The 18,037-nt window shown below is 30.2% G+C and overlaps 1 protein-coding gene across 2 annotated transcripts; it reads right to left on the reverse strand.

Annotated features, from left to right (window-relative positions):
• Positions 1-11,606: 11,606 nt before the first annotated feature.
• LOC112279297 (uncharacterized) lies at positions 11,607-13,733 on the reverse strand. Of its 2 annotated transcripts, none has more exons than XM_024513586.3 (2): positions 12,681-13,733; positions 11,607-12,325 (listed from the first exon to the last, which is right to left on the reverse strand). In XM_024513586.3, the coding sequence occupies exons 1-2, from the start codon at positions 13,110-13,112 to the stop codon at positions 12,095-12,097; spliced, it is 663 nt and encodes a 220-aa protein (XP_024369354.1). In that variant the 5' UTR covers positions 13,113-13,733; the 3' UTR covers positions 11,607-12,094. The 2 variants fall into 2 exon arrangements, with proteins under 2 accessions (XP_024369354.1, XP_024369355.1); XM_024513587.3 differs by having other exon boundaries at positions 11,607-12,322; positions 12,681-13,710.
• Positions 13,734-18,037: the final 4,304 nt, after the last annotated feature.

Consider the following 18,037-nt stretch of genomic DNA (forward strand, 5'->3'; position numbering starts at 1 on the left):
AAACAAACAAGGGATTAGTTGATCACTTATAAAATTATTTGTAATTAAATAATCTCGAAGATATTGATACCACATGCATCCAGATTGTTTTAAACCATACAAGGCCTTACATAATTTAATACCATGATATTTTCCTAGAGCGGATCAATTTTAAGGTCCTGTTTCTAAGCCAAGTGGAACTTTCATATAAATATTTGCATCAAGAGAACCATATAGATATGCAATTACTACATCCATCAGATACATCTCAAGAGTAGCATGAACTATCATTCCAATAATATATCAAAATATAATTGAATCCATGACTAGAGAATATGTGGATTCATAATCAATGCCAAATCGTTGAATAAATCCTTGAGCATCAAGACAAGCTTTATAGCGGATTATTTGGCCTTGAGCATCTTGCTTGCATATTAATACCATTTTATATCCCACAAGGTAAGATGTAAGAGTATCTACAATTGGACCAAAGACTTTCCTCTTACGCAAAGAGGCATATTCCTCCTCAATAGCAGTTTTTCATTTTGACCAATCTCAGCATCACATCGCTTCTTCGATGGTTTGAGGTTCAAGATGGTCTTCCTTGCAAGAAAGGGCTTCTATAATCATATATGCAAATGATTCATCTACCATAATAGATGGTCTGTCCCAAATATCATTTGTAGCACAATACATAATAGATAATTCTTTACTCAACTTGTTCTTATTCCTTCCAATTCCAAGATTGTTTTTCATAGGAATTGAAGGTACATTATGCATGGATATATCATCATGAATTGGTAGTCCTGCAAGATGTGTGGCAATTTCTTGAAAAATAATACCACGATTAGTCAATTTTATAGCTTTCTTCTTACGTGGTTGCTTATCTGGTCCACGAGTTTTTTTAATTGTTGTTGTTATAACTTGAGGTATTATAGTCAATGGCACTGCAATCTGAGCAGGTGCATTCTGAGCCTCATTAATAGGAACTCTTGTAATTCTAGGTGCATCATTGAAGCCATCAGGTGTTTCATCTGCGATCCGTTTTAGATGCAAAATCTTAGCAACTTCAGTTTTTGCCAAAGATGTCATAGGATCGGGATTCGTTGTAAATGTTTTTGGTGCTTCAAATATGAGTACTTTATTTCTTTGTTGATTGGATACTCCTCCTTGAAGAGATGGAAATAAATTTTCTTCAAAATGGCAATTTTATAAACGTGCACTTAATAATGTGTCAGTTGATGGATCAATAATACAAATAATGCTTGGTGAATCAAAACCAACATATATGCCTTCTTGTCGATGAGCTCCAATGGTATACCGTTGAGGTTTTGGTACTGGAATCCAAGCACAGCAACCAAATACTCGTAAGTGAGATACATTTGGAACATGAACCGAAACGAACTCATATGGTGAAACAATTTCAAGAGAAGAAAGGTGGAGGCATATTAATGCTGCAACATATAAAACTGCATGACCTCACATAGATGCAGGTAGATTTGCAAGAAGGATGAGTGGTCGGATAATGAGTTGTATACGCTTTATAAATGACTCTACAAGTCCATTTTGAGCATATCCATATGGAACACAATATGTCAACTCGATTCCTGTTGCAGTACAATAGTCTTCAAAAGACTTTGATGTGAATTCTTTTGCATTATCTATATGCAATGTTTTTATAGGATAATCAAGAAAATGTATCCGAAAGTGAATAAGCATAGATATAAGATTGGCAAACACCATGTTTCGAATTGATAATAATGAAACATATGATTGTTTACCTGATGCATCAACAAGGACCAAAAAATAATGAAAGTCTTGATATTGGATTAATAGGACCACAAATATCACCATGCAATCTTTTAAGCATTGATGGTAATTCTTGTGGAAGTTTCCAAATTGAAGGCCGAGTAATCATTTTACCTTGCATGCATACATAACATAATTCTATAGAGTCTATATTTGTAGGCTTTAAATTGTGCCCAGTTATACATGGAATGATCTTTCTAAATAATATGAATCCTAGATATCCCAATCGTCCATGCTAGAGAGAAACACAACTCTCTAAGATAGATGATGCAAAATTAAATATAAAAGGAGGCCAAATCACAATTCGGTATAAACCATTTTCTGTAGCAAAAGCTTTTTCAATAATTTTATGATTCTTTACAAGAACCAAAACCGATTTTCTATTTAAAGTAGTGGTCGAGAAGTGATAACCATTAATACGCACATCTCGGTAGTTGATCACACTCCGAGGTACTGACGGTGCAAACATCGCATGTTTACATTTTATGATAGAACCTGCAGGTAATTTTACCATCACTGTGCCTTCTTAGAAAAAAAATGCATTTGCTCGAGCCATGGTTATTATATTTTTAGTTTGCCAAGTTAAAGATTTTTCAATAAAAAATCGTCTATCTCACAAGATAGTATGTGTAGTTGCAGAATCAATGAGCGCATCATTTGATTCATCATTACAGGTTCTATCATTCATATAAGCCTCTAAGACATGAACACCAATTGATTCCATGGATGCATCCATGGTATGAACTTCACGAGCCTCAGCTCGTAATTTCTTATTTTCTTAGAACATTTTAATAAAATATTCTGAAGTACGGCAGGCATGTGCTAAATGTCCAATCATTCCACACTTATGGCAAGAACAAATCTCTAATTTTTATTTTCTACTGTAATTAATAATAGAACGTTTATTCTTTCTATATGGGTAGAAATGGTCTTGACTATGACTACCTTGATACTTATGAGCACGTTTTCCATGTTTATATAATTTCTTCTTAGACTTTGAAATATTAAGTGCATGAAATTCTGGGACTGTAGTTCCAATAGGACGAGCTTCCTCATTGTACAAGAGTAGCTCATTTTGCTTCTCTACAAGAAATAGATAGAACATGAGATGAGAATGACTTTGAAATTTCATGTTCCTATATTGTTGTGCAAGTACAGTAGATATATGAGGAAATGTAGAGAGAGTTTTTTCAATCATTTCTTCTTCAGAAATGCTTTGTCTACATACCTGTAATTGTGAGACAATACTATACATTTTACTATTGAGAGTATTTAAATTTAGAAAATCCAAGACACATAAATATGTCCAATTATGACGTGCACATGGAAGAAAAATGGTCTTTTGATGATCAAATCTAGATTCTTCCAAATTTCTGCATGATCTTCCATTTTCAAATATTGATGTTGTAATGCAGGTATAAGATGACGACGAAGGAGAAGAAGTGCTTTCCAACGAATAGCAGGAGGTATAGAAATACTTATTTTAGGAGATTCTTTAAATATAATGGCATCCAAGTGTTGTTCTATAAATAAATTTATTTTTGCCATTTTTGCCCATAATAGATAATTGTTTCCATCCATAGTCAATGGTAGAAATAAAAGAGCTTAAAAATATTGGGATGCAATGGTAATAGTTGGAACCATAGTAGAAGGAGTTGAAGATGTTGAAGCACTCATTATGGCGGCAGTAAGTAGCAGTGGGGTGGCAGCAGTAGGGCGGTGGGGTGGCAGCAGCTGGCAGCGACAGGCAACGGCGAGCGGCAGCGGTGGGCAATGGCAAGCAATGGCAGTGGGCGACAGCGTTAGCGGCAACAGGGTAGCAGTGACGATAGTGGCAAGTGTGGCGATAGCTCGGCAGTAGGCGAGGGCACAATAGAGAGTAGGGAGCAAGCTGAGCTAAAATTGGGCTGGATCAAATATTCTAAGCAAGTAGGACAAAAAGTAGAACAAGTGCTCTAAGCAAGCAGCTAATGTATGAGGGGCCAGCAAGAAGAACAAGATCATGAGGCAAACACTGAGCAAGGATAGCAACAGGTTTGAAGAGTCAAAGACTAGAGCAAAAAAAATTATGATAGTGTATAGAAGAGAGTTGTGTTGATAACGTGTTGAAAATGTTTAAAAAGACACAAGAGTAATAGTAAGTCATACACACACACAAGAGTAGTAGTAAGTCATACATGCACACAAGAATAATAGTAAGTCATACACACAAGAGGGTTTCTAAGGAGAGAGAGCCTCACACACAAAAATCTATTGATCTGGTTGTGTCTCGTATCCAAGAAGAGAAAAAGGGGAGAGGATAAAGAGTACTTCTCCACTAGACTCTAAATATTGTAGCTCTAGTATTTACTGTATTCTATGGTAAATATTATGGAGAGCATCAGCTATATTTAATGATCTCAATAATTTGGTGCGAAGTTTAGGCAGTGCAAAAAAGTGCCGCTACTCGCCCTAGTTCAAACTAAAAAAAACTGGAAGTAGATAGGTTATCAATGAAAAGGACATTTTTGCAACTATTACAAAATGTAGGGATAGCTTTGCTATTATCAAGAATTCAGGGGTGTTCTTGATATTTTGAGAAATCTTAGAAGCATGTGTAATATTCTCCCTTGTTTTTATTACTTGCATAAAAAAAATTATATAATTTATACCAAAACAATAAAGTGATTTGAAAGTAATTAAAGTTAATGTTAATTTTTTACTTATTTGTAATCTTTGTAAATAATAAATTCATAATTTTGTAATAATAAATAATAATAAATATAATATTACAATTTTATTTTTAAAATTAGGGTATGATGAAGTCCATAAGTTCATGCTGAAACATTAAAAAATAAAATAGAATAATTTTTTTTACGCCTCCATTGTTTTAAAGTAAAAAAATATAAATCTTCTAATATGTTGGTAATATTATTCTTCATATTAGATAAAATAACTATATCAAGAAGAATGAATATTAAGTTTTAAATTATCAAATAAATATTGTATTTTTTTTAATTTATAAAATAAAAAACTTCATTATTTCTAAATTATTTATTTGTTTTGAATAACACTTAATATATGCTTAATATAATCTATATTGTAATAATCCTTTGTTGAATTGGTATTCTTATAATTTTGATTCAATTTATTTTTTAATAGTTGTTATGTACAATATATTTAAATAATGTAAGAACTTTGGGTAGATATTAAAACTTGCCTTGTAAGTTAAGATATGTATTGTGCAAAGTCAACATATTTTTAGAGGTCCTATAAAACATCACAACTTAACTCTTAGATAGATAGTAAATATAGAAGCAAGAAGGAAATAAAAAGTTGTTGAATGAAGTTTATCATCTATTCCTATTTGTGGCAATATGGCACCTAAAATAAAGTTTGATGCATCTATTTTTATAAAAAAATGGCTTAAAAATCTCAATGCAATACAAGATTGGTACAAAAACAAAGGCTATCTTTAAAGCTTCAAATGCTACTTTTGTTTCTTGATTCTATTGAAGTTTGCCTATTCATCTTTAATTAATCTTTAAGTTGCATATGTACTTTTGAATATTGGATGAAAAATTCTATTAATATTTTTTAAGCAATCAAATTTTTGTGAACTTTTAATATGGTTTCTTAGAAGCCTCAAATAATATCTTTTTTTCATTGACAAATTTGTAAATTTCAACCTTCTAATAGGAAATTTCTATTTTTTCAAAAAATATATCTTCTTTGTCTTATACCATATAAAATATTGTAGAAATTAATGATGTACTTATAAATATTCTTAATTGCATAAATAGATATACACACTTCAACATTTATATGACAATTATACTTTCAAAATAGTTGTATAAAAAATAGAAAAAACATCTTTGTTGCCAATATTCATTTCTTGAACTTTAAACATTCCTCCATCATGTATTTGTTGATATTAGTGATATACATTGGCATTCATTATTATTCCTTTTACAAACACCTTTAAGTATCTTTTTGTACAACCATCATCTTCTACATAAAGAGCTTAAGGATTTTGTATTCCACATAAAACATGCACCATGTGTTGTAGAATAACTTCAAGTGATCTTAATTGGTGTCTTTATGTCATGGAGATGTACATTTACCTCAATAGTTACTTATATGATTAGGTAGAAGTAGGTAAATATAGATTAATTTCATAAAGTCTTCTAGAAAAGCTTCTTAGAAGCTTCATAGATGCAGTTTTAATTTTAGATTTGTTTGCTTGTGAAACAAGTTAACTCCATGTAGTAGCTTGTAGAACAAGCTAATTATGTGGTGCATACATAGATAACTTGCCTTGCAAATTAAGACATGTAGCTAGCAAAATCAACACGTTTTGGAGGTCCTATAAGACATTGCCACGTAGCTCTCACTTATAAGTATATAAGGAGGCAAAAGTGAAGCCTTCTTCACTCTTGTGAATACATTTCTAGTCCTTAATCTTATTCCAAGACTTTTTAGTCTTCTTGTCTTTAGCAATAGCCATTCTAATTTAATAATATATCATCTTTGAATAACTTTCTAGTTCTTTTCAATGATACAAGAGAGCACTGAGGATTTTCTTTCTTCAAGCTTCATATCCGTGACACTTTATCCAAAAAATTTACAAAAAGCTATACAATCTACATTGGCAATTCATCTAATCTTGTTTTTTCTATCCAAATAAATTAAGATGTATATATGAAGTAGACCTCTCTTTTAAAACTTAATAGTATAAACATATGCAATAACATGATCAAAGATATATATATATATATATATATATATATATATATATATATATATATATATATATATATATATATATATATTATATCTTCTATAATTACAAGTATCTTTAGCTCAAATATATGGACGATCAAATAAAGCCAATCACTTGTTTGTTGTTTCTAAAGTGGCTTATTTTAGATTTTGTATCATCTTGGATTTACTATCATTGCCATAAAAATATTGGGATGTTGATAAAACTTTATAATTACTATAGAATCTTGAAGTATTTCCATCATATGTCTTGTATTTTTAATATGTGATGATGGAAATAAGATCTTGCATCTTCTATTATTTAATTCATATCTTCTTTTATTAAGCCAAATACTTAGATGAGTTATGATAACATGTACTAATCCTTAATACAAATCATCACATAGATTTTTTTTAATTATAATGTAGATATTGTAGACATGATTGCTTAATTGCTACTTATTTGTTAACTATAAATTCTTACAATAGCTTTTCTTTGCACAAAATTGAAGAATATTTAATAGGCCTTAAAAAAAGTTGATAAGAAAAATAATCCATCTTTATCAATTTGTAATTTACTTAGCAACCAAGTTAAACTTTTGTCAACCTAATGCAATGCGTTATAATAAAGATACAAAACAAGCATCTTCTATAGATTATATACAGCATTAATGCTTGTTATTACAACTTCTCTTTGATCTTTCTCTTGATTTCTTCAACTTTGTTAGGCATATGTTTTGTGATGAAAATTTTTGCTCTTATTTGTAAAAAATTCATCTTTTCTTTGCGATCATTCATATTTTTTATATTGTTGTTGAGAAATTATTCTTCCATTTATTGCAATTATTGTTAAAGTGGAACCATTTATAATAGCATGGTTTCTACCAAACAATTGGAGTCAACTTATAGGCATCAAAATTTTACCTCCATAAAATTCCAATAAAACCTTGTTACTTAAGTATTTTAGTAAGATTACATAGTATCCATAAAATTAAAATAAGTATATGTAACTTAATAAGTAAAATTATAATACCACAATGCTTTGACAAAAATAAAGATTTTATATCTATGTATTCCTATTAATCAGAATTATACATATTTTTACAACAAGTTGCTACAACAAAAAGCTTAATTGTTTCAAAATATTACAATTTACAAATCAAATTGAATAAATAAAATAATATATATACTTCTTTATTTTCTAAATAATATTTATTGAAAATATTTATGGCTTTATATATAAAAATGGATATATATCTATATATATATATATATATATATATATATATATATATATATATATATATATATAAATTTGAATGTAAAAAGATTTACATAAAAGCAAGAAATAAAAATCTTATAATTAAATTTTTATACATCAATTCTTATTGTAGTTGATAATACTTTTAAAATTCCAATAAAACTATATTACTAAAGAATTTTTTATAATAAAGATATAATATAAAATTTAATATAATAAACATAATGTAAAAATTATAAAAAATATTTAAAAAATTAATTATAAAAATAAATACTATAAATATAAAACTATAAAATTATAAATTAATAAAAATTATTTTATTTCTTGATGATATAGAAGTAAAAAAAAAAAAAAAAATCTCTATTCTTCAACCTTAATACACTAACTCTAAATTTTTTAGAAATACATTCACTTTGCAATGCAAAACACAATGAAAATTTTGAAATTTAATGTAATGCAAATATAGAAAAAATTTAGATTTTTTTTGAAATATCTAAAAATATACTTATTTTGCAATACAAAGCTTGGTAACATGATTTTAAAAAAATGAAGAGTATGCTTTTTCTAATCTTTGTAGTTTTGTTAAGCTTTTTTTTTCAATTCAGATTGTAAACTTATCTTTGTTCCATACTCTCATTTACAAATTCTTTGGTAGATGCTCAAATAAAATGCATAAATATCCGTGGTATAAAAAAATAAAAACTTTTGATAGATGTCTATTGCAAGTGCAGAAAGCAACTTCAAAAAAAACACAAAATCATTGCAAATATGCCTTCTTCTCCATCAAGGATCAAACTTCATCTTTAATAGTATTGTGTGCATGCAACAAACAATACATTGCTAAATCCATCCATGTTCAGTTAAACCCTAGCATAACACATTCTATTAATCATGTTTAATTAAATTCTAGTATTTAAGTTCAGTTAAACTTAAACGATGAGTGATCCATGCAACAAATGAGAACCACTATTTGTCTCAGCCATTTATCTTTTGAGCTATCTTATATAATAGATAATTTGGTGCTAATGCCAAAATCAAATCCTTCAAATAGCATAGTCAAAAATTACCTTAAACTACAAGGAACTAATAAGATTTATAAATTCTACTAAATAAATATTCTACAATTTCTACCATATTCTATCATATTATCAAATTTAATATATATAACTTAAACTTATTGTGTTAGTATACACAAGTAACAAATATAATTCTTTCTTATATTATTCTTTATAGTATAAGCCTAAGTTTCTATCAAAGAACAATAAAAATTTAAAATAAACAATTAATACCTAAGATAAGTTATTGATGTTTACCTTCTAAAGATTCTTAGAAGAATCTATTATGTACTTAGTTCTTTTAGTATTAAATATTCTTATTCCAAGCCATATTTTATTAATAATATTTCACCTAACAAAGTATTAATTACTTCATCAAGTAAATTTATTTAGTTGAGTTGAATAATAAATTTACTTAATTGAGTAACTCTTGATGATAATATAGTATATCTAATTGATTTCTCCTTTAAATTGAATAATGTTTTTAGAATGTTATTACAATATCAATAACTATTGCAACATTATACTTTTATATTATGTTATATTATACAAAATATTATATAAAAAGATATAAATATTTTTTTATTAACATCATTGTATCTTTATTGTTTTAAATCAACATGTAATATAAGTGATTTAAAAATCACTATGTTTTAGAAAAAAACATACCATTAATTTTCATGCTTGATGTTGCATTTTGCAACTACAATTTTTTATTTATCTTTGCTCTATATGTTGTTTTCAAGCACCAAATTTACATTGTCCTTTTATAATAAAAATAGTTATGAATTGGAAATTGTAATTTAAACTATCTGTTTTTATTTATTTGGTTGTTTGTTTTTTTTTATTCTAATTTTTTAATTTAATTTTTTAATATTATAAATTTTTACAATTTTTGCATACATCAATGTTGTTTCAGCTATGCAACTATTACATAAAATCATAAAAGTACAATTTCAAAGATTTATCAAGGTTAATATTATGAATGAAGGCGATGGAAAATTCTTGTAATGTAATCTTTATTTTGATACCTAAGTTAAACATCAATTGTAATGCTATTTGTTTGCCTATTTAATGATAATTTTATTAGGCAAAAATATTGTTGTTGATTTTTTAATAGTTCTTCATAATAAGTATTAAATTTCAGAAATATTTTGTATTTTGTGTAAATAATATTTTTTTGTTTTTTATTTTTTATCTTTTAATTCTTGTAGATGAAGTGTAGTTTGACCTCAAGTTTTATTTTAAATTATTCTACGGTTTTTCCTAACGAATTTCTTTATATATTTTTTTTATAGACTTCAATAGTTTTATATGTTAAGTTTTTAACCTAAGAATTAGTTATTTTGGTTTATATTTTTATCTTTTGAAAAAGGATAAAAAACTTAGTAGTGTCTATTAATTTTTCCTAATCTTTTTTATTTCCATTCTACTTTGAATTCATCAAATATTTACTTTGAAACTATAATTTCTAAGGCTATGACTATAATCATGACTCAATCTATGTAACATTGTATTAAGTCACTCTATGGGCTATATGCAAGGATTGTATTTGATGGTGTTATTGGAATCTTGTTTATTAACTTCCTACATCATGATCTATTAATTTATAACTTAAAGCAGAATATCATACAATTGATTGCATATTTTATTATCTTCTTTTTAATAGTATCTTTTTAATCAAAATTTGAGTTTGCTTATAAAATTGAATTGCTTTTGAATCTGCTATTATAAGATAAATTAAAATGTCTTTAGAAGAATGCTATTTATTTGAAAATTATAATTACAGTATAACATAACAATATTATTCTTAGAAGAACTTTGTTGGTTGTTTTAAGTAAAACTAAATCATTTAAGTATTATATACAAGTGTATATATGTGAAGCATTATTTACATTGTAAACACCTCTAACTAACTTAATTCTTTTTTAATTTTTTTTGGAACTATCTTTACAAAATCTCTCTCTTAATGCATACAAACTCCATGTATAGTAGTCAAAATTTTCAGACCAACTCCATAGGCACTCTACTTTAGGCACATGTAATATTTGCAATACAAAGAATAATAACAATAATAGCATATAATTTACAAATTATGCTTATACTTCAGATTTCAATAAATAAATAATTTGAAATCCTTCAAGAATATCTCTTAACAAATAAAATTCTTAGAAACATACCACACTTCTAACATGCCTCTTAACTACGGCTTTTGTGGTTTTTTGATACCACATAATTCGATAATTCGATGTATTTCAAAACCCATATAAAGAATAAATGTGCTCCCAATGGTTCATTTAATTATACTTCCACTAGAGCTGAATAATTTGATTGGTATTAACCTTATCATTTCTTTAAAATTAACAACCCAAAACCCTACATTTAACGGTTTGCAAGTGGACTGTGGTCTTGTCATTTGGAAAGCCAACTAGCGGTGTAATTCTTGATAAACATGAGAAGAGCAGAATCGTAATCCTCGATCTAAAAAATATGCAACAGTAGAGGATTCTAATCGATAACCAATATGCTCCACAGACAGGAATAAAAAAACCGATTTCATCCGGACTCTTCAAGATGATACCAATGAATTCTCCCTGAAAATTCAGTTGTATAACTTGGAAGAAGGATATTGTCCAGTGGAACTTAAAAAACTCTCCAACCCCTGCTGTAGTGAACTCATAAGTCTTTCCAGAGTACAGCATGTTACAACTCTTGAAACAATACAATGCCGATTGTATAGTCATAGCAGCGTTTCAATCCAATTGAGCATCAATCATCCTGTTTACTCAACTCAAGCAGAAGGTCTCCTCGAAGAATCAAGCAGGTACATCCCAGCTGGTATGAGAACGAGGACCATGTACCAACCTCAAAGTCTATCACATGAAGTAAACTGCAAAGTAGATACTCGTAGGTTTAGAAGAAACTGCTAGAGAATGGAGAAATAACTTGCAGAAGAGGCTACAATAATCAGCCCGTAAGAGTAGACCCCACCCTTAAATAATCAGCCTCCACTACATATGCTGCTGATTGCTCACACTTCAAAGTCACTCATAGCGAAGGACTCACAGGCTGGATCTACATGTAGATAGCCACCGCGAGTGGAGTTCACGTGGCATTGACCGGACGCCAGTGTCAAATTCGACCGCTAATCCCGATTGTCTGCAAGAAGCTAATGAGTGTATTCAAAGGTGTCGACTCTGGATCAGAAACGTGGAGTTATTCTACTTACACATGGCTGGCAGCAGGAGAGTCAAGCTTTTGGACGACCTTGGTCTGATGTAAAGATCTTATCTATTGTGGATCTAATGTTGCTTGCAACCCTACCCACATTGTTTACAACAGCAGTTGCCACCAATCTAGACGAGCGAAAAAACCTGGTTGCAAACTCGTCAGCGGACAACCCTCCTCCGCCCAAGCCACCTATGGACGATGGTGGCCTCGGTAATGCGTTGGGGCCATCTTCTCTGTGCGGTCGTTCCTGCTACACATTTGCACAACAATGCAGGTCAGCGTAATCTCACCAATTTCGACTCCCACGCACTGACAATTCGCGTCAAAGCTTGCAGGCGAAAGATGCTGCAACATCTAAAAAGAAAAATGCTATATCGTCCATGATATAATTGGTGACACTTCACCAGTCTGATGGAGTTAAGAGCTATTCTTGAGCACACGAAGTCCGATACGAAAGGTAACGCCATAAGCGGCACTCGTTCAGGGTAGATGAAATAAGTAACTGGAGGTAACAGATAAATTCTGCATCTGAATTGCAAACAACAATAAAGGAAAAAACAACAGTCGGAACCCTGATTTAAACTCCCGATGCAAGGTCCACGTACCAGAGGCTTAGGAGGCGGAGGTGAATTGGTGTAAGGAGCTGTCTCGGTAGAAGGAACAGCCTGCGTGGTTGGCTTTCTATCAGCAAGAAACTCCAGGCCAAAGCAGTAGGGAAGCTCGTTTGTGGAGTCCGTCGGCTGGGTCAATTGATTAGAATTAACCTCCTTGTGGGTACTGTACCCTATGCAGGCATACTTGAAATCTGTGAAGTTTCGAAAATTCCTAGCGACTTCGTTGTCCATTTTACCATCGGGGATGTACGCTTGCGCATCAGTGCTCCGGCTGAGACCCAGACACACGGGATTACGTCCACGTTCACGCATTATACTCGAATACAACAAACATCCTCTACAACTACGGATGGAGCGTGAAATCTTGATCTCCTCGGGTGCCCCCGCCCCTGACGAGCTGGGATCGGCGGCTTCGCTAGCCATGTCCACTGCTCAGCTCCTACCTCTCCAGCTTCGCAACCCCAATTACGTCTCTCCACGACCAAAACCAGATTCGCTACCGCTTCGACGAGGCCAGAATGTTGTGCTCATGAGCACGTTGAAACTGAACCTCGCACCCCTAATCTCGCAACCCTAATCTCCAGAGCCACCCAACTGTTTCTATTCGCAGCACGTTTAGCCCGATGTCACTGCACTGAACTGGTGACCGTTTCCTTACGAAGGGTTCCAAAATCGTGCAGAGCTCATGGGACAACAAGGGCAGCAAAACTGGGACCGACAGGCGAACCCACAAGACGAGATTAAACGGAAGATTGAAGAGCAAACAAAGTAGGATCGCACTCAAGGCCACAAGGTGGGAGGCGGAGAATCGGGCAGAGGGCCACCCGAGTGAGACAATGCAGCCCGAATTGGTGGCGAGCGGAGTGAGGGAGGAGGAGAAGGAGGAGGAAGCATTCCGGCGACGTCTGGGCAGGAGAATGGACCGAGACGGAGACGGTGCGCGGTGCGAATCCGAGAGGATTGCGACGAGAGAGAGAGTTTGAGTTTGTGCACTTCGCAATGCGAGCGAGCGAGACTCGCTTCCTCGCCACCTCCGACTCTACCCTAAAAACCCTCTCTATTAACCTCCATCCCCCACTTCTAAGGATACTTCGAAAATCGAATTAGAGATGGACATTATTACATGTATAAATGTATGTATGCAGATGTATGTGTGTATATATTCATGTGTTATACACTATTTATTTTATTTTATTTTATTTGCCTATATACATATACATACATTAAGATTGTTCAAAAAGACAAGTGGTGGCTCTCCTTCACCACATGCTCTCCTCTTCGTTTTCATCAAAAGACTTCACATTATTTGGAGTTCATAGGATCTTAACAAAACTAAGATATTTATGACTTCTACATTTTGAGATGTTAACTTGCTGTTAAGGACATAAATCTTTAAAAAAGAAATCCTCAATACACTCTTGTGTCTTTCAATAGAACTAGAAAGTCACTCAAAGATGATATAGTACTAAATTAAATGGCTATTAGCAAAAATAAAAAGACTAAAAAATCTTGAAACAAGATTAAAGAGTAAAAAGGTGTTGATAAGAGTGAAGAAAGCTTCACTTTTGCCTCTATATATACTCTTAACTAGGAGCTTTGTAGTGATATCCTATAGAACTTTTAAAATGTGTTGACTTTGCAAGACATGTATCTTAACTTATAAAACAAGTTTTTTATATGTATGCCACAAAGTTAACTTGTTTCATAAGCTACCAATATGTGGTTAAGTTATTGACCAAGTTTCTATCTTATCAATCAACAACAAATACATGTAAAGTTAATATCTATGAAGATTTTAAGAAGCTTTACTAAAAAATAAATTTATTTTTATATACTTCTATTTAATCATATAGATAAATACCATAATAAATATGTATGTCCATAATACTTATTATTTTTAGATGTATCATAATAAATATGTATGTCGATGATACTTATTATTTTTTGATGTATCATAATAAATATATAATGTCAATATGTTTCATATGTGTCACGGATAAATATCTATTATAATTATTACCTAAGTGATATGAATGGATAGAAGTAGGCAAAAATAGATTAATTTCATAATACCATATAGAAAAGCTTTCTAAAAGCTTTCTAGATGTTGTTTTGACTTTACATGTATTTGTAATTGATTGGTAGGTTAGAAACTTGGTCAATAAGCTAACCATGTATCACATGTATTGGTAGCTTGTGGAAGAAGAAAACTATGTGGCAGCCATATGAAAAACTTCTCTTGCAAATTAAGATATGTATTGTACAAAGTCAATATATTTTTTGAGGTCTTATAGAACGTCGCCACATAAATCTTAGGTAGATAGTATATATAGAAGCAAGAGTGAAGCCTTCTTGATTCTTATTAATACTTTTTTTGCTTCTAGTTTAGTTTCAAGAGTCTTTAATATCCTTGTCTTTTGGCAATAGCCATTCCAATTTATTTTTTAATATTCAAACTTCTCTATTTATATTTTGTCATATTGCTTTGAAAAAATCTCACGTATTTATTTGCTTTTATTGAGTTCTTTTTCAAGACAAATTGACAAGAATACACTTACAATATAAGAGTTTTGTCTTTTTTTGATTAAGAGTAGATTGCTCCTTTCTTATGATAAGACTTAAACAGATTAGAGGTTGTAGGTTATCTTCTTATAAATTGATATTTTTCTTAGTATTTTTTCTAAGAATGTAATGGCACAAATGCAAGAACAATTGAAAGAGTTAATGCTTGCCATGCATCAACTCAATTTATTACCACAGAGAGCAACAAAAATGGTAGGGAGCAAAGATATAGAAATGATTGGAGCTGCTTCAATATTTGCATCAAATCAATTCTCTTCTCTTATGATAGAACATCCTTTCAATATTAGGAAACTAAGAATTATATTGCTCAAGAAGTTAGATGACACAAGAACTAAGTTTTAAGGATTTATCAATCAAATATAATATGTGATTGAACTTCAACCCCAAAGCTATCCAACTCCAAGATCACAAGTTAAATTCATTAGTACACTCCTTTGAGATTCACTATTATCATGGTTTTTAACTTTTCTTAAATGATAAGATCTAATATTAGATAATCTAAAGGTTTTTTAAGTAGAGTTTTGATTCATGTATGAAAAACATGATGCAATTCGTGTTGCAATCAATAAGATCCATATTTTATGACAAAAAAATTGATTGGTAACATTATATATTTTATAATTTTAATAACTTGCAACTGATATCAAATAAAATGATGTTGTACTTATTAGCCAATTTTTGTATGGATTATAATATAAGATAAAAAAAATTGATGCTCAACTTACTTGATCTTCAAATATTGAGTCAAAGAATTGACTTTGCTCTGAGGTGTGATAATCAACTTTTTGAATTTTAATCTAAGAGTTGCACAAGTGCATCTCAACGTTACTATGAATCAATGATAATGCTAATGTCTTTTCAATATACATATTCAAAAGTAGAGGATATGCAAATTAATGCGGTACGTTTCAAACCTTTTATCGAGCAAAAAAAACTTATTATTGTCAAGAAGAATTGTGCTTATATTATAGAGAACCTAAGTACATTGCTTAATAATTTTTGAAGAAACAATGTAATGAAAAAATAAGAAGTACTGCCATCAAAAAATATAGTATGTCAAAAAATAAGTTTATCCAACTACAATATGGATAGTGTGACTAAAACTTTGTACAATACTTTGTGAAGATTGTATTTTTTCCTCAAAACCTTCTTTTTATTTTACAATAAATATTATTTTAGGACCTAAATATCACAAAGCCTCTACTTTATAATATTCAAAAATCTCACCATGTTTCTTAGATGGAGAATTTGCTAAAAGATATAGCATACTTTTATTGAAGAAAACTAAACATATTCACATAGAAGACATAGATGGTCATCTATTATCTTCAAGAAATGTTACTCATGAAATTATTCTTATAGAAGTAACATCTTATAGTTATATTAGTTTTTTAATAATTAATATTATTAGATCTTTATCTAATCTAATCATTTTTGATTTATGATGGCTAAAAAAAATAATCCAAAAATAGATTAGATTTTTTATAGTCTTGATTTTTAAAAAGAAGATGTATTTGAGAAAAAGAATGTGGATACTCTATCAGAACATTGTTCTTATGACTACTCAATTGATCTTCAAGAAAGATCTCAACTACCATTTAGACCAATTTATAGTTTATTACAAAATAAGTTGGTTAAATTCTAGGAGTATATTGAAGGAAATCTAGCCAAAAACTTCATATGCCATTCCAAATTTCTAGCAAGACCTTTGATTTTATTTGTGAAGAAAAATGATAGATCATTGCAGATTTATATTAATTATTAAAGATTCAACAAAATTACCATCAAGAATAGGTATCTGCTACCATTAATATCTGGACTTCTTGATCAATTGAATGAAGTTAGGATCTATACAAAAATAGATGTATAAAGAACATACAATCTAGTATGCATCAAAGAAGGAGATGAATAGAAGACTATATTTTGAACAAGGTATGGACATTTTGAATACAATGTCATACCTTTTGGACTTACACTTGCACCACCAACTTTTTAACATTTAATGAATGATGTTTTTTGAGAGTTTTTAAATGATTTTATTGTCTGTTACTTAAATAACAACTTAATCTATTCTAAAAATATAAAAGAATATGAACTCATATTTGTTGTGTATTATAAAAACTAAAAGATGTGAGACTCTATACAAAGATACAAAAGTATATATTCTATACTATTCAAGTCAATTTCTTCAAATACATCATTTCAAATGAAGGACTTATGATGAATTTTAAGAAAGTTCAAACTATTACGGGTTGGAAGATTTCAAAAATAATAAGAGATGTCTAATTTTTTTTTATGATTTACCAATTACTATCAAATTTTCAACAAGAACTTTTTTAAAGTTGTAGCTCTACTTATATGTTTAACTTGTAAAGACAAACTTCAATAGAATCAAGAACTGGAAGTAGCATTTGAAGCTTTAAAGACAAATTTTACTTTTGTATCAATTTTGTATCAAGATGACTTTTTTAAGAAATTTTTTATAGGAACAAATATATCAAATTTTTCTTTAGATGCCATATTACAAATAGAAATAGATGATAAACTTCTCTCAATAGCTTTCTATTCAAGAAAATTTTCAATAGCCGAGATCAACTTTGAGTTTCACGACAAAGGACTTCTTGCAATTGTGGATTCATTTCATGAGTGGCACTATTATCTACAAGGTGCTTGTAATCCAATCGTTATTTATATCAAATATAAGAATCTTAAATACTTTATGTCAACATGTGTTTTGAATCATTGCCAAGCTTGTTGAAGCATAT

This window comes from Physcomitrium patens, chromosome 3 (genome assembly GCF_059467195.1).
Source record: "Physcomitrium patens ecotype Gransden chromosome 3, ASM5946719v1, whole genome shotgun sequence".
NCBI lineage: Eukaryota > Viridiplantae > Streptophyta > Bryopsida > Funariales > Funariaceae > Physcomitrium > Physcomitrium patens.